This window comes from Blennius ocellaris (genome assembly GCF_963422515.1).
Source record: "Blennius ocellaris genome assembly, chromosome: 24".
NCBI lineage: Eukaryota > Metazoa > Chordata > Actinopteri > Blenniiformes > Blenniidae > Blennius > Blennius ocellaris.
Genome location: NC_137673.1, coordinates 7,123,747 through 7,142,513, shown reverse-complemented (window position 1 = coordinate 7,142,513; position 18,767 = coordinate 7,123,747). Strand labels below are relative to the sequence as shown.

At 46.3% G+C, this 18,767-nt stretch overlaps 1 protein-coding gene across 1 annotated transcript in view; it reads right to left on the bottom strand.

The window, feature by feature from the left end:
• LOC308147712 (voltage-gated inwardly rectifying potassium channel KCNH7-like) overlaps nt 1–15,657 on the bottom strand; it is a gene marked incomplete at both ends in the record, with an annotated part of 57,202 nt that extends 41,545 nt beyond the window's left edge. Inside the window, 2 exons of the mRNA XM_080520025.1 lie at nt 13,903–14,133; nt 15,582–15,657. Coding sequence (XP_080376151.1) covers nt 13,903–14,133; nt 15,582–15,657 — 307 coding nt within the window. The remainder of the gene's footprint in view (nt 1–13,902; nt 14,134–15,581) is intronic.
• Between the last annotated feature and the right edge of the window lie 3,110 nt (nt 15,658–18,767).

The window sequence follows — 18,767 nt, the reverse complement described above, 5'->3', positions numbered from 1 at the left end:
AAGATGGAAGAGAATGATATTTTGGAGAAAACAGCAAACTTTATTATGTTAGCGTCAAGTCCAATGTACAGAAATAGTAAATAATCCAATTTATGGATTTATTGTGTAAAACTGCAGCGCAAAAACTCAATTACTCAAATCCCACTCGTAATATATTGTTTAAAACTTTCTCCATTATGATCTATTGCTTGGTTTCATCTGTTTATTATAAGAAATATGCAGCTGCAGTTTGGATTAATTAACTAAATGCTAAAAGTTCATTCCCATATAGAATTGATAAGTGCACAGTTGCTAAAACTAAAGTTCACTTTTTAAAACTCTGCGATCTGCATGGACCAGAAAGTCAAACTCGAACCGAGTCGCATCCAACATGTGAAGCGAAGCTACATTATTGAAGCCGCAGGAGGAGTTCCCCTTTCAAGACGCTGGAAATTTCATTCGATTCCATTTCCACCATCAATAATTAAAACAATGCGGCTGGACGCCTGCGCTGCAGGACGCCGCGTGTCGCCGGCTGGGAAATAAACGCACACAGGTGAAGGTTAACGTGCCTGTTTGGACGGTGAAAGCTTCATCAAGCCACACAGTGTGTGAGTGACAGTGATGTGAGCTGGAGCAGGTGGGTTGGGGGGGTTTGGGGGGGGGGGGGGGCTCCTCGCAGCGGCTAATTGTCGTCAAATCAACTTATCCGGGTCGCTTTCTGACCCCGCGTCAATCACCGCCGCGGGTATCACCGCCTCCTCTTTGACTTTACACGGCGAGGTGCGGCTAACGATCCGCGGCGCAACAACCTGCCTCCTGGCCGGAGGTTCCCAGCTGTACAGAGCGCAATCAACAATACTGACACGTTTCTTCCCGAGGAGAATGAAAATTACCCATTTTCTTCAAAAAAAAAAAAATTGGGTTTAATTAGATTAGTAGTGAAACAAAGGCTGCACAGTATCGGGTGGATATGTTGACAAGTGAATAAGTTCCATCAGCTCTGATGAGGCAGCGTTGTTTTCACACAGTTTCTGTTGTAATTAGATTACAAAAGGACTTCAGCGTGCACACCTCCCATCAGAAACCGTTCATTCTCATTGACAGCCAGAAACTTCCGGTAGCTGCAGGGCACGATAAAAATGATATACCAAGTAGTAGAGAGAGAAAATTACAGTAATTGCAGAGCCTCTTTATCAGTATGACCTCCACCCGTGTATTTTAATTGACTCCAACTCGTAGGATGGACGAGCGAACTTGGAGATATTTAACTTGTTAAATATTTAGAGCTGACCTCCCTCAAAAGGAGAAAGGCTGATTATGTGTGTGTGTCATTCCAGGGAAACGTGATCCCTTCCCTTCCTCCGCTGGGAACATCGGGTTGTTTCGGCGGCGCTCTAATCCAGCGGGGCGATGCGCTGCCTCATCCGCGAGGGGTTACAACGTCATCAGCTGCGACGCGAGGGGGGGCGCCGGAAAAGGCTTCAGGCGCAAAGGTCATAGGTCAAATCACAGGCGCCACGGGGTTAAACCAGACGGATTCTGATCAATAGTGGTTTGATTGAGAGGAGCGGCGTTGAGCCAATCGCACGGCGGCGCCTTCAGATCCACTGAGGGAAGATTCGGGAAATAACTACGAGCTAAAGTTCATTCAGGAACATGAAAACTCTTTCGCATTAATAAACTGTCACCTTGTCTGCACACAAGGGATTCATTTAATAATCTGCTATTTGAATTGCCGACAGGATTATCTGAAACATCTGTAAGTTGCAGCTTTTTCAGATACATAAACACGATGCTAGTTTTAGTGAGGATTAGAAAAGTGTAGATATTTATCTGCGGCCTTTTTTTTTGTGTATTTCTGTAAACAGGTTCAGTTAGCATTAGTGACTTGTACTGCCTCGCTTTAGTAACTGTTTGCACAAGGCATTCAGGGCGCACACGCCGCTCCAGACCGAAATGTGCCGGTCGACTTTTAGTTCTGATTGATTTCCAACACTGGATGTCGTCCCTGTTTTTATTCCATTTGATCCCTCATGCTGGCGTTTTCTAATTTCACGTGTCATTATCCCCCATCTTCAGACAGAAAGGAGGCCGGAGAGCTGCTCGGCGAGCACACATCCCGACACCTGCCTGCCACACAACGATCAGCTGGCGGCCTTCAAGCATTAGTGGCGTGACAGAAAAGACCTTGATTTCTTAAAAGTATTCATCCTCCTAATGACTTCTCGCAGTCTGGACACGGTTCTTGATGTACGAGTGTTTCCGTGGTTGCCGTTAGCGTTAAATGTCCGTTAAAAAAATAAAAAGCATTGCCTGTCAGCATCACCGGCAATAACGCGCCAAACTGCAGTGTACAACCACACCTGAGCTATTTGTCAAATCAGCTTTTCAACACTTTCACTTGGTCTCGTTGGTCCAGAAACCTTCTGTTCAAAGTTTCTCCCTTCTTGACTTCCCTCCATTTGAACATTGGATCGTAGGAGCTGCATCCAGAATCTGCTGTGTCTGTGTGAGCTGGACTGGCTCCGCCCACACGCGCCCATCTATGGGAAGAGGATGAAGCACTTCCTCTCGTGGCGCCATGTGCCAGAGCAGAGCTGCCTAATTGTGGGAGGAGTCAAAGGGGAGGGGCCTACCTTGATTGTGATTGGCTAAACCCCTGATGACACTATATAGGGTTTGATTTCTGATTGGCTGGTTGGAGTAACACACTTTTTAAAAGCTGGAACAAGCCGGGGAGAGAGAGGACACACTCTCTTCACTTCTGGGACGTCGTTCCAGGTAAGGGGACGATTAGAACTGCTGGGAAACATAAAGAGATTTTTCTTAAAGTTCAACCTCTATTTGTAAATCGACCGGTGAAGTGTCCAAGGACCAAAAGTCAAAGGGAATTTCAGGGAAATACAGATGAGGAATTTAGGTAAAAAAACTTGTATTTCGCCATGGAATTCATCAAAATAGAACAATACTGTTAAACTTACACTCCAAATGAGCTCGAATCAGCCAATATCAGAGAAACGCTGATCACCTCACCGACGCCTCGCAGGCAAACGTCTGTGCAATATGAAGCTGCTGCAATCTTCACATGAACACAAGCAAAAGCTATGACAGCATCAGTCAGATGCAGGGTGGGCGCTCACGTAGGAGTCCACAAAGGCCTGAAGGGCTCCCAGACAAGCGATATCACTGCTGAAGATTCACAGACTTGTGTTCTGTACATCCACCTCCGAAACCAGAATTAAAATGTTTAAAAAAAAAAACAGTTTCTAAACTGGGCAGACATCACGAAGAGGACTGGAACAGACTGAGACAAATCCCAGTGTGAGCTTCTACAATCAGAAACCCTTCAAGACGCTGGTCTCTCACCGGTTCAGCAGAGCAGCTGTTTAGCGTTTAGCCACACGTGCATCACAACGACGATAAATTGGCGATATATCATGTCGCCCGAATACCCATATCACAATCGATGTGTGCTATATCACGCAGTAAGTCCTTTTCATTGAAGTAGCAGCTGATTCTGATAAATCCCTCTAGTAATGAGGATGATCCGACCCCCCCCCCCCCCCCCCCCCCCCCCCCCCCTAAAGCATAAAAGGAAATCCTTTCCGAAAAAATCCAAATACAGGCGTTACGGTTGAAATCCCTCGTAGAAAAAAAAAAAAAAAGACCAAATGTTAAAGTCAGACAGCATGAATGAAAACAATACGAAGAGCACGCGATCTAATGAATGGAGGGGGGGGGGGGGGGGGGTCACAGAGTCGGGTGGGAAGCAATGCATCAACAGGAGTAAACCAGTCAGCTGCGCTCGCGTGACATCCTGGAGGTTTTATCAACATGCGGGTGTGAATGGGGGGGGGGGGGGTGAGGAAGGTGAGGAGGAAGAGGAGGAGGGGCTCGATCACACTGTTTACTCTCTGTTTGCTGTAATACCGTCACATCATGGCAGCACGAGCGAGGCTTAATCCATAGATCCGACACCGGAGTGACCCACATCGCCGTCACCAGCGGCCTGTAACAGATTTCATCGCTCGCAGCGCAGATTAACTGGCTATACGTCTGCTTGTTGAATATTTCAATCACTTTTTTTTTTTTTTTTTTGTATTTATATTTTCTATTATTAATCTTTCAGGTTCTTGGTGCCTCCGCCGGGGAACCCGAGGGGAACCGTCACCTGCAGAGGCAGCAGGTTGGCGGCGTTGGCGCCTCGGGTTCCTTCACTCGACTTGACGCCTTGACCTTCTGGGAATAAACGGTGTCAAGCTCTGCGGCTGTGAGGAACGACCCCCGACAGGACGGGGGAGGAGGGCGAAGGAATGGCTCATCGATCCCCGAAGTCACTCGTCGTCGCACATTAAGTGGGGCGGCTTCATCGGGTCCGATACGCAAAGACGAGAAAACGAAGGAGGCGTTCGAGCGTCCGAAGGACGAGCTGTGAAGACTGCAGGTCTCCCGAGTGAAAAACATCTTCCAGGAGCGGAGATTTGAATAATAAACTACTGATATCATCTTCCTGGAAACCGTCACATATGCAGCTACGCCAATAAATAATAAATGTGTTTCTTAATGATGCTTCAACTCTGATAAATGTGCTGCAACGCTGCTTCAGATGAGTGGGTTGAACGTCCTGCAGCGCTGGACTGACAATCAGAGGACAGGTTTTGGCCCGCATGTCCACTTTTTGTCAAACTAAACACCTTGTCATCATGTTTCCAGCCATTGAAGTACTTTCACATTGGGCCCAGAGATCAGAAGATACTTACACACACTTGTTCTTGTTTGTTTTCCAAACGTTTGGCAGCTCTCTGTGGTCATCAGCAGGTCTCAGGTTCGACTGGCAAACAGGAAGCAGGAACTCCTCAGGCCTTTTATGGAGGCGTGACTGGAACGTACCAAGTGTGGCAGAGATTGGGGGGGGGGGGGGTCCATTGTGTCAAACTCCCTGGTTTCTTTGAATTTCCGTTATTTGTGCACTTTGTTGAAACTGTAAGAAGGCGATGAGAAGCAGCTGAGCTTGTATTTGTGGGGCAGCAGGTCCCGAAAGTGACTGTTTTGCTCTGCTAAACTTGACAGTAGATTGTTAAACATGCGACGAAGTGGAGCATTCGCCTCACAATTAGATGCTGCAGGTTCGACGCCAGGCCTGCCCCTGTCCCTGAGCCCAGTTCCAAACTAAATGGCCCTGACCATGCTCTGCGGACGGGCTGGAAACGCTTTTGACTTGATTCATTAAGGCAGAAATCACAGGCGATGCACATGAGCTGATGACTGTAGAGCTCCACAAGCACCAGCAGTTCTGACCCCCCCCCCACACACACACACACACACACACACACACAACACAACAACACACACAGTGTGCTCAGGACAGAGTGATCGGGACTCGGTCGTCCTGTTCTCCAGCGCTCGGCCCCGCGGGCACACACGCCAGGATGGATTTTGAGAGTCGCCGTGATGCACCGCAGCTCTTCACCGGTTGCCACGACAACACTACGCCGCTCTGCACAGAGAGAGCGAGAGGAGAGAGAGAGAGAGAGAGACGCTCCTCGTACTCGTAAGGACGGACGTGTGGAGACGCAACAGTTGAAAAAAAACTGTAGAGGGTCAGATTTACCGTCACGGTTCGGTTTCCCTGACATGTTTTTACATTTTAAAAAGCACTATTTAGAATTGAGCTGGAGCTTGAGATGAGGGATAATAAGTTTGGGAGTCCAGAGTTCATGTTCGGATTAGAGAGTCTGGGTTCAGTGTCAAGAGTCCGGGTGTAGATTAAAAATATCCTCGTATTGTTGGAACAGGTTTATGGAATCCAGGTTCTGTTTGAACTGCTCGAGAGTTAAAACTGTAAAATCACTCAGGGTTACGGGAGAGTCGCAACAAATCTGCTTCCCATGTAAACAGCCGATCTGTAATTGTGCAGCCTGAGCAGCTCGAGGTCGCGTCTGAAGAGCCTCATTATAAATGAGATCCAGTGTGAGCTACGAGCTCGGGGAAAATCGAAGGCTTTGCTACAGCGCGAATCTGTCCCTGTCACTTCAGACTGTGTGTGTGTGTGTGTGTTTGCTTATTACGCCGGCCTTCTCTGAGGCTGCTGGGGAGTGATGAGAGCCAGCTCGACAGCCGTAAATCACACTCACCATCTGCAGCTCCTCTTTGTCTGGACCTGAATAGGTTCGCTTTATCCTCAGGTACAAGGAAGACTTGGAAATAACGGCTTTAAATGTTTTAATTTATTGGGTTTGTTCATGCGACTTTGCTTCTTCTTTTTCTCCATGGAAGGAAATGCAATCATTAAAATCTGTGTTTTCATATAGTGCACAGCTCCTTTAGGTTGTGATTTTCACTCAGAAAGAAGCCATGAGAGGGGATTTAAATGAACACAGTTTTACTTGAAGTATCCAGAGCTAAAGATCATATATAATGAGAGAGAGAGAGAGAGAGAGAGAGAGAGAGAGAGAGAGAGAGAGAGAGCGAGAGAGCGAGAGAGAGAGAGAGAGAGAGAGAGAGAGAGACTACACGCAACAACTAAATGAAATAAACACACTTTGTGTGAATCTGGATTGAACATGTTTTGTCCTGGATCAAAATGTGATGAATTAGAAGATCAACAATGACAAACCCTGTACCAGAGGGCCAAATTGTAGGCATATATAAATATATATATATATATATATTTAAATATATATATTTACCATGATGACATATGGGAATTACATTAGCTAATTTAATGGGGGGGAATAAAAAAAAATCTAACTAAATAATGCTTAATTGTGTTTTTCTTGTTATCTACAGATGATGATTGAACGGGCTCATGACAGAAGAGCCCCCCCCCCCCCCCCCCCCACACACACACACACAGACACACAGACACACAGACAAAGGGCGTTGGACAGAAAACTAGGCCCATCCATAATTGAAGCGGCTCTCAAGCTGCTGGACTGAATTCAAAAGGGCGTTCCTGCAATGGAAGAAGCCATCTGATATCCAGCTGCACCTGATTTCTCCGCCTCCAACACCTTCAGTTACTCTTCACACACTTTGCAAAGGCTGAACACACCTTTCAGCATCCCCCCCCCCCCCAACCCTAACCCCCAATGACTAATGTTGGCTTTGTGTTAACCCTGCTGCCACCATCTTTCTTCCTCCACCTCCCCCCCTTCTTCCTCCTCCTTTCTCTTCTGCCCGCATGTTTTTCACAGAAAACAAGCTGTCTGGCGTGAACCTGAGGACGTGGTGGAAGAGGCCGCCGGCGAAACAGACAAAGAGCTTATCTTGTTTGCGCAGCAGTTTTCACAGAGCACGGCTTTTCAAACCACAGCGATGCATCATCATCTGGCTGCGCTGTCCCACTAATTAATTATTACAAATACACTGAATTATGGCTGGGAACAACCACTCAAACCACACGGAGAGTACACACTGTGAAGTGTGGAGTCCCACAGTGTGGAGTGTGGAGTCCCACAAGGCTCTGTTCTTGTATCCCTTTCATTTCATATTCAGCATAATTTTGCTGTGCCATTTTATGACACAATTTTTCATTTCTTGTAATTTGTCTTCAGGTTTATTTGCACTTTATGCTCTTATTCTTTTACAGCAATGTTATGGAAATACACGTATACAGTGCAAGTTTACATATTGCTTTCTAATTGTCTCTTGCTGTAAGAAGCTGTTGAATCATTGCTGTTTGCAGCAGGAAAATCTCTTATAGAAATCCCATAAAGTCACATTTTCTGAAGAGTGCTGCTTAATGATCAATTTTGTACGATGAATTTTAATATACAAGTCCAAGTTTGATTCGAATTCGATGCTAAATGATTCCACTGAAGAGATTTCCGACAATTATTGAAACTGTGGGCCACAAAATTTCACATTTTACGATCCCAAATGGCCAACCGATCATATTTTTCTTGTCTTTCTATAAAATATCCAGTCACATTCTTTAAAATTCTCTCCCAATCTTGTTCTCTCTGACTGCCATAGTGGAATTTCTCACTTCACCCTCAAACTGTCACTACAGTGTTTTACAATCAATTTCAATGACTATATGAAGTGACACCACCTGATACCATCAGTCCGGTGCAGCTCCAGTCTTTTCCCATGACAGTGACGTTCCTCTGTATTTTATAAATTTCGCCAAAACTTTGCCGGCTTTCCCTCACGAAGCATCTATTTCCTCAAGATTTACCTTCAAGTCCTCCGATATGGCTTTCAATCGGCCCCGAAATCCGGAATCCAACAAGTCTACCGTTGAATCAGGAGCACGAGGGAACCAACACACACACACACACACACACACACGTGACAGGGCGAAATGTGCTGACGTCAGCATTTCAGAAAGCCACCGGGACAGATCCCTCGTCCTCCACGTCAAAACTCAAAACTCCAGCTTTTCCACATTTTGGAAGGACGCGTGTAACACCGGTGTTACGGTCGGTTCTGTGGCCTCGGCACGACTCTGGGCCCCCGGGGCGACACGGCAGAATGCAGAAAAAAAAAAAAGAAGTGGACTTGCTTGATATCAGCGTGAGCGGAGAGGCGGAGGGACGGGATACTGTGTGCACAGCAGCCGCAGAGAGAAAAATGAGTCAGGACGAGGTTAATGAAAGTCACGGAGCTGTGACTAAACAACTTTCACACCCTCCGAGATCATGATGCTAATGATCTGGGATTATTTTTATAACTGAGATATGCCTTGATGTCTTTTTTTTCCCCTCAAAGGAAACACTCCACAAGGTTTCAGAGAGCTGAAAAGGGTCTGATTGTTTCAGTATGAATGAAACCAAGTCACAAATGTCTCTTTTGGGCTTTTTTCGCGAAGACGTTTGTATTTCTGTTGCAGCTTTTGTACGAGTGTCGTGACTTTAGCCTGTGTTTTGCAGCTTCTGTCTTTTGTCGTAAGTTTTGCCATCGATTGGCGTTTGGTTTCTTCTCGTGACCCCGCCGGGCCGCCGTAGTTTCCTCTCTCACACAAACACCGTTGTATTTTGCCTCATTGCTTTCGATTGCTTACAAACATGATTAAATTCAGGAACAGCTCCAACTGCTCTTTTTTTTTTTTTTAATCTTCCTGCATTTATCCGAGACATTTTAAATGCGAGGGTGGGAAGAAAATAAAAAAAATCTTTAATCTCAGTGAGCATCACTTAAGCACAACCAACTTTAATCTATTTATAGCGTGACATTTTCAGTTTCATTTGCAATTTGCAAGCGAGAGCTCCCGCCGTGTGCCGAGCGTATGGATTCCTGGGAACCTGAGCGTGGTCTCCTTGAGCCCCGCCATCATCCTCTCCCGCGACCCGAACGCAGACGCAAAAACAAGAGCCGCTGAGTAAATGTTTATTCACGGAGGCAAAAACAACAAGATTTAAGTGCTTTAACCTGGGCGATAAACATACAGCCAGAAGCCGGAGCAGGTTGCGCGTAAAGTCGTGTCTTTTCCATCTTATTATGTCCTAATTATCAAGAATTAGTGTTTTAATGGGGTGCAGACGGTAAATGAGCTTAAAATGTTTTATAATCTGGAGGATCATCTGTTCCTCTGAGCTGCAGTTTCACCACGTGAAACTAAAATCCACTCTTCTTGGGAGTTTTGCAGCTTCTCCTCCTCTGTCTGTTTCCTTTGAGGCTGATGAGGCTCCCGTGTCCGAGCTGCACATTTTTATTTAAGAGGATACTCTGCTAAACGCGCATTTCTGCCACGCAGCTGCTGACGCCACAGATGTTTTGCCCAATTGGTGAATTTTCCTTCTTCTTTCAATCGTTCACGGTGTCGCCCCTGCTCGCCGTCACGATAATCGAAAGCTGCTGCTGACAAACATGCAGCGCCGCACCCGAGTCAAACCCTCAGGTACAATCAAGCTAATCTGGATTAGAGGAGACACTTGTGCGGATTTTGAGATTCACAGAACTCAAAACTTCAAAGTGAGAGAAACACACCAGTCTGCACATTTGACACACACACACACACACACACACACACACACACACACACACACACACACACACACACACACACACACACACACACACACACACACACACACACACACACACACACACACACACACACACACACACACACACACACACTAGCAGAAATCTACAGTAACATGATGCAGAACGACACAAATGCACGGCCACGTCCTTCCTGGTGACGACTGATCGGTGCAGAACAGGCGTCAGGCTCAGTTATCGAGGGCATCACTCAAACTACATGGGAGACCTTTCCTCTAAATTCACCATCTCAAACTTTGTAACAAGTTGTTTTTTTTTCACTTTAGGGATGAAGGGAAATAAAAACTTTTTGAAATTCTCACTGTAAAGTTCAGTTTTATTTGAAATACTACTAATACTACTACTAAACTTGCTACTTTAACCTATTTTTTCCATAAACCAACTGCTGGTTGTTGAGTGAATTATTACTGGTTAATCTAGTTGTTCACAAATATCCCAAAAATCGCTTTTCTACCAGGTTTTTCATGCAGATCGTGATTTTATCTATTCAGGTTTACAAACCTGGTACCTGTTAACAAATAAGTAACACTCTTTCCTGTATGTGACTGTATGCAGACAACTCTGTGCTTTACAGCATCAACATCACAAGGAAAGTTTGCAGCTTAAGCGCTGTCTGATGGAACCGCAGTATTAAACATTTCAGGAAGTCAAAGCACAAAGCTTTTGAAGCGACTTTTTCCACGGTGATGACAGCGACTTCTCGCTTAGAGGTCACAGAGACGGAAGGCAAAAGGACCGGCGGCTTCGGCGACGGCACAAATCATAAAGCATTAAGCCAGCGATTGTGCTGACAGGCAGGATCTCCTTCACGCCCTGTAAAGGACAGCGGGCGATGCGTTCATGCCGACCCCGGGCCGCAAGGATTAAACGGAAGGAGATTGCCTTGCAGAAACCCCCGATGGTCCATGCTGAGGGGAGCAATAAGCCTCCCGCAATGACATTTCCGCTGGAATCCCAATAATGTCGACAAAGGAGACACAGTGGACGTTGCAGGCTGAATGATCAGAAGAAGTTGTGAGGTCAAACATTGGAACAAAAAAAAAAAAAAAAAAACACTGAATAGAGAGAAATTTCCATTTTGAAAAATCAGGTCAAAGGCCGATTAAGCATGCGAGAGTTATGCCATGTGTGCTTATTCCAAAAAAGGAGATTATAGCCGGCCAACAGGTGTTTGACCTTCCCAGGAGACTCAGGTGAGAGGAAAACACGGAGGTAATTAGGGACACGGGATTCTGAATGGTAATGAGGCTTTTTTCCCCCCGCTGTAGGGTCCGACAGCCAGAAACCCCCCCCCACTCCACCCCCCCCAGTTCTTTTCATGGAGGACCCTGTGAGGATCGGGCAGTGGAGGGAGGCCATGGGATTGATTTCCCCTCTTCACTGCACCCGTTTTGAAGATCAATGCAACATGAAGGTATTTGTGTCCTCATTAATGCTGTTTGCAGAGAGGGTCGATGTGGACTGAACCACCGGCTCGTCTTGGCAGACAGTAGACCGTCCCGGGAGGGGGGAGGGGGGGCATAGACCCGGAATGATCAAGTCAAAAGAAGCTAAATTCAAAAAATGTCATATATACTGTTATGTGAGAAAGCCTTCCTTTCAAATCATACCCAATCATTTCTCCATAATGGTCCGATCCACCTCTTCAAAGAACGGGCATGTTTGCTTCATTAGTTGAGAAACTTTTCCCACGAGGTTTTAACATGTTGTGTTGTTGTTGCATAACACAGGTCACTCATGGGAGAACTGACTAACAGTCCTGGAGAGCAAATCCTTGAAGGAAAAAAAACAAACCACACACACGAGGTAACTGATGAAAGTTTCATCAAGAACTTCTGCCAAGTGGAATAGTCCATAATCGTCAGAGCTTTACGGGATGAAATTAAGTCTTTTTTCGAGTCATTCTGAATCTGCAGGGTCTGAAGTGACCCAGTGAAGGTCTGGGAGAGTTTGGGACAAACAGATCGACAGTCCTGGTTCAGGATCACAGCAGGGAGTCTGAAGGTATCGACGCTGGGCCAAATGGCAACGACTCATCTTCACGTACCGGCTTATCGACGGGTACAACGATCCTGCATTTGCCTCGAAGCCTTGTCTCGACGCAGAGACATTTTCTTTTTCTGGGTCTTAAAAGAGGAGCCGTTTAATTTCCTCGAGTTTCTCTTGTCAACATGCAAGGCACCGGTTTGGGTTTTGACCGTTTCAAGAGGTGCAGGTTGGAGAACAAGACTCCCCTGACAGGAAAAGCTCACGTCTTCACCCTTCAGCTATTTTCCGTATATTTATCTCACTCCTTCAACCCCTGACATGCACGTCTCAGAGGGTACTATCACTTCTACCCGCTATCGACCTCATCAACAACACCTCTTCCCTCCTGGCGTCTCTCACACATCCGACTGCCTGCTACCTCTGGAAGAGGGTGTGAGTACGAGCATGAACCTTTTAGTGATTCGCAGCGATGCCGAGGGAAACTTCCTGTTTTAGCTTGACATTAGCGGGTCCCTCAACAAGACAAGCAGGGCTGAGAAAATATCACGTCAAGGTTATTTTGACTGAAACAACTTTGCCGTAACGCGAAGATGTAGTAGAAACGTCGCAGAAAAGTACTAAAATACACTGAGAACATTTCAACATCTACAATACAGACATTCCCCTCGAGGATCTGCCGATTCATTTGTCAAAAACCACGAGTCGGCGGCCCTTACAGGTGCGCCGCTGACATAGAAGACTTGTTAGAGGTCACTACGTGAACTCCGCTTGACCACGAGCAGCTGACGTGGCAGATTTAAGCTCTGGCCGCTCGTCAACGCAACACCAGCTGTCATGCGAGTCATGATCTGCGCTCAGCGTTCATGAGCAGCATATGGAGGCACACGGGGCTGTGGAGGAGGAGGAGGAGGAGGAGGAGGAAGAAGAGGAGGAGGACAGATGCAGATCTTAAGCCAGAGTCTTCAGGGAGGTGGGCTACATCCTTCTGGGGTGCAACAGCCAATGAACTCCTCGCGCAGTCATCCGGCACCTGCGCCGTTTCAAAGCTGTATGTCAGCGGAGGGAACCGTCGCAGCTGCTCTTCGGGGGGGGGGGGATCTAAATGAGTGCTGCAAAACGCCCCAAATAGAGCTGAGTCAGAACTAAAAATGACCCGCCGCGTCGCGGCAGACATGGGAGAAGTCACCCTGCGTCTACGAGCCCTTGACTTGGCGCAAAAGATAAAACATGCGAGAGTTCATTCGTCCATCCGGATTGATTTGTGTGCAGGTTGCTCTGACGTTCATGTAAAAACCTCATTTGAATACAGTTTGCATGGGAGTCTACTCGTGGGATTGTTTCTCAGTCGGTCACCCGCTAAACGCACCCTATTTGCATGCAGTTTATCCTCACGGAGCGAATCAGGAAGTAAAAATGCGCGCGTACGTTGTACGGCCCTTGCAAAAGCCCTCGCCAAATTCAAAACGTCACTTGACTTGCGACTCTCTTTGATGAGAGGAACATTTCTTGACCTCATGAAGAGGACATCTCTCCCCAGTCCTGCAATCATTTCATCATCGGAGTCGCTGACGAAGCTGCCGGATGAAGGCTGAACACTAAAACGGAACTTTTAAACGTGCTGCACAAGATCAGGTGGAAATGCTGGATGCACACTATAATAGCTTAAGGCAAGGCAAATGTATTTACAGCCCCATTCAGACACTAACATAGCTTCAAAATAGTTGTAATACCGGTCACGTTTGCTATTCAGGCCACAATGAAGCTGCTTCACAGACACTGTTCTCCACCTTCCACCCCCGAGCGGCGGCCTGCTTCTATGCACCATATTTCTACAGGGACTAAAAACACAAACATCTCGTAAACTCAGGTCCCGGCAGTTCTTATCCCTGCACCGTTTCCTTGCTCTGCGGCGTCACTCACCGTCCTTGCGGTGGTAGGTGATCTCCACCTTGCGCTCCTCGGAGCCCAGCAGCGCCTGGGCCACCTGGGCCACGGAGTGGCGGCTGGTGAACTGCCCGTGCAGGAAGTCGCAGGTGCACGGCTTCTGCATGACGTCCGGCCGGGAGAAGCCCGTCATCTCGCAGAAGCCGTCGTTGCAGTAGATGATGGCGCAGTTCTGCACGCGGGCATTGGCGATGAGGAACTTCTTGTCTGTGGGGGGGGAGGATGAGGAAGGGGGGGGTAGAGTTATTCAAACACAGCGTGCGGCCGGGGCTTCCTTTGACGAGCAGAGGTGGGAGGTAATGGGTTTACGCCGGATAATCCTCCATTACTTGCACAAACGTGGGCGCTCAGCTGATCCGGTGAACGAGACGACATGGAAGAGCAGAATCAGATGGGATCCGTCTGATTCTGACATGGAGGCTTCCTACTAAATGAAGCTCGCTTGAAGACAATCTGAAGGTAGATTATGGGAGCAATTAAATCACACTTTCTCTTATCCACCAAACAAGAAATCCTCTTTAACCTCTATAATTTTCATTTAAAATACACTTATAGTGTAGTGCACCTGAAAAAAGACTCACTAAATCATTTCAATTAATACATTTAAAGGGTCACTTATTGTCACTTTATGTTACAATTATACAATCAAGTATCTTGCAAAATGGCCAAAAATCATCTACTCCAGTAAAGTAGTGGAGCTGTGTTTTGGTGCAGTGGTGAGGACTGTCGCCTCACAGCGCGTCGAGTCCTTCCTGTGCAGAGATCACATGTGATCCCCGTCCGTCAGAGGATTCAGCCCTCAGGCCAAACACTTACGTTGGAGGCTGACTTGTGACCAGTCGTGGCGTCTGGTGACTCTGAACTGATTGTGTGTTTTTCCTGAGACTGACTTGTCCAGGGTCGAGGAGACCGAAGGGTTAAAGATCCAAAACGCTGCTCTTTCACTAAAAAGTGTGACTGACGAGACCTTTAGGGTATTTTGCAGTTTCCAGAACTCATTCTCCCTCCTTATTTGCTCAATTTCTATTAGCTAGTTTTTAAACGAATGAACTTTATTTTGTAGTAATACATTGTAGGGATGTAATATTATTCCTAAAACGTTAAATCTCACCTTTTTCTGCAACTATTGACAAATGCCAATTTATACGTGATACTCTTCAAACATTAAAAACGGCTCAAAGTGCTTTAAAAAGTGGAAAAATACATTTAAAAAAATGTACAATACATTTGATATTGCAAGAGAGGAAGCTTTAAAAGTAGACTAAAACCTATAAAATAAAATAAACAGATAAAAAATAGTATAAAACGTCACTATGTGGCGAATTAGTTGAACATTAATGAGAATAAAGTGCAGAACATAGAAGAACATTACATTCATCATGCATGCGCACTCCCAACTTATTGTGAACATCCAGTTTATGCATTTAAATTCAAAATACATCTCTGCGCTTTACAATCTATTAAATGTCTATTTGGTAGTTTAGAAGAAAACACGAGGAGATGCGCTCGTCACCCAATAGACATTCTGTTTCTTGCGCCCCAACGTGGAAGAAAGGGCCCAATAACGATGGAATAAGAGTGAGGGCGCAGACACAAAAGCCAGGCAGCACGCGCGCACGCGCGCGCACACGGATGCGGCGAGAAGAGGCACTCACTTTGTCCTTCGAATTTCCGTATGATTACTCCCAGAAATGTGTTCTGTGGCGCGACATGACCCCTCCGGACCGGCATGGTTCCCCCACCGCTGCCACCGCCTCCCGAAAATCCAAGATCTTCGGCTGTCCAGGTGGATAAAATAAACCTCCTCCTCCTCCTGATAATAAACCGTCAAGTTGTGAGCGAAGCCAAGAGGGGCTCCCCGTTTTCTCCCCCCTTTGTCACCACTCAGTCATCCTCGGAAGAAAGCGCAAGCCCCCCCCTTTCCTCCTCCTCCTCCTGTCTCCCCCTCTTCCCCCTGCTGCCCCCCAGCCCCCGTGTTTCCCTTATTTCAGCTCCTCCGACGCGTCCCCGGGAGAGCGCATCCTGCGCGCCGCGCCTCGCCGCCGCTGGAGAGAAACGAAGCGCCGGCGCACCGCGGCTCCGCCAACATCGCACCGCCGCTCCTCGAAAGCCCTGTTTGTGCCAGTGCGGGAGTGGATGCTGCGTGGAGAGAGTGCGTGTGTGTGAGGGAGTGTGTGTGTTTTGGAGAGGAGGGAGGGAGGGAGGGGGGGGGGGGCTATTGTTGTGAAGGGAAGACGGATGGTCCGTGAGGCCAATGGCTGAGAGGCGCTGCGCCGACGCGCTGCAGGGAAAACCCACCGCGGCGCACTGCGCGCACAAAGGCGCAGACGGAACGCCGGAGACGCCAAGTAACGGAGTCGTGTAACGAGTTGACACGTCTCACCCGAGCGTTACCTCGGCTTCATATCATAATCTGTTGGATTCAGCTCCTGTTTATCTGCGAAAACTGAAGAATTCACATTGTTTCATTGTGTTTTACAATAAACATACGACTTAAATGTACTTGTGCAATATTAAAGATACAGTAAATACAATGTAAATAATTCCACTTTTTACATATGATCAATAGCGCAGATTATTAAGCCTTTTTCCCATTTTAACACAATATCGTAGATAAAACTAATTAATCTTCTAAAACTGTCAGAAAACATGGAAACACGTCACATTAAAGTGATTTTATATTAATTCAAAGTCGAGTAACAAGAGAAATGTTAGAATAAATTCCTTTTTTTTGTGCAACATTAAAGGGGCTATTTGTAAAATGTGGGTACTGCTAGTTTTGTGCATTAGGTGGCAGCGATGTCAAGTAGCAGAGCAATGAGTAGCACTGCCGACAAATCCAATATAGATCTAATAAAATACTAATAAAACTAATATTTATTCCCTGAAACTCAAGAAAGAAGAACTAACATATATCACATTAATTAGTTTTTGTTAATATCTAGAAGCAGTAAATGAGCAGTGGTTCGTCGCTCACCAAGGATACAATACAGTCAGTGCAATTTGCCTAAACTCATCCTCGGTTTGCAGCATCTGTTCGGTTTGCATATTTTACTCTTGAAAACAACATCGGGGACAGCAAGAAGCAACCAACGCTCATCAACAACCACAACAGCAGCATGGCAGTAAATTCACTTTGGGAACAATGAAGGAAATAAATAATGAAGGAAGACAAACTGGGACACAAATCAAGAAACCAGCAGAAGAAACTAGGACTAATATGAATCTAATAGCACATAAAGAGTCTTCGACCACATAATTAAGTATAAATGAACCATTTGTGAACTTTTTAATGAAAGAATGGTTCAGTACTTAATCAGCTAAATCGTGTGTCTCCACAGTGTGACTGCTGTTCTCTTGAAGCAACAAAGCTCCTGCCTCCGGTCGCTGATTGTTTTCGGGGGAACCTGCGATTCTTCTTCATTTGCTGCGTCACCTGCGAGGCCCAACAGCAGCGCTGGCGGCGCCCGCAGGTGTGCAGTACCTCATTAACGTCAAGCCCTCGGCCACAACTCGCCGCTCCGTCCCGCTCTAAATGTCTCCTCTCGCCTCCAGCTTCTGCTCGCCGTGTTCACAAGTGCCCCCGTGGTGACCGGCACCGGACTCACTGCAGGGAGGAGGAGGAGGAGGAGGAGGAAGAGGGAGAGGGAGAGGAGGCGGCGCTGGCCATGGTGCTGCTGAACAGGTTCACTTTCAGAGAGACAGAAAATAACCTCAAACAGGCAGAAAACAACAGAAAACAACTTCAAAGACACGGAAAACAACTTCAAAGACACAGAAAACAACCTCAAAAAGACACAAAACAACTGCAAACAGACGCAAAACAACCTCAAGGAGACACAAAACCATTATAAAGAGACAATAACTTCAAAGAGACACAAACCAACCTCAGACAACCTCAAAAAGACACAAAACAACTGCAAACAGACAGAAAACAACCTCAAACGAGCAAAAATAACAGAGAGAAAACAACCTCAACAGGACACAAAACGACGACAAACAAACACAAAACAACCTCAAACAGACACAAAACAACTGTAAACAGACAGAAAAAGATATCAAAAAGACAAACAAAACAACCCCAAATTGAAAAACAACCTCAAAGTTCTTGTCGGGATCAAGAGCCGAGTGTTTTACATTCTTTGTATTTGATCCACTTTCTTCTTTGGATTCAGATTATTTCTGCTGGCCTCTTTTCTTATTGAACAACTGGACACGGACACACACACACACACACACGCGCACACACACACGCGCACACACACACGCGCACACACACACGCGCACACACACAGCCGCCTAGTGACCTTTTCTTTCCTCTGAACGGCGTCGCCCGTCAGCAGAGTTCCTTCTCTTCACGTTCGTCGTTTTCTCCCGCCGCCATTTCTCTCCAGCGACAGTCTCTGGATATTTATCAGCGGTAATCAGCTTTTTTTCTCTCCAACACCTTCCCTTTAATCCAGAGTTAACGACGCGATTATACATTAATCCATAAAATGTGTTATTCAGACAAGTCATTTATTTCTGGGTCGCCCACTCGCAGCAGTCAAGCAGCAAAGGCTAAGCCAACCCCGGAGTCACATTCACAATAAACACATTGACTAATCGTATTTCAGCTCGTATTGTGTTCAGTCAATATACAGTCCATGGTGATAAATCCCATTTTCACATAAACAGTCCTTATTGTTGGATGACACCACCGTCTGCCAGGAGATGTTCTGTTAATGAACCTATGACAAAGTAAATACGTTCTCCTCTCTACCAGCCCTGCTTTATATTTTAACTCAAAGATCACAGGTGAACAAACTGAAAGATGGAAGTTTGGAGCATAAAGCTCCAAT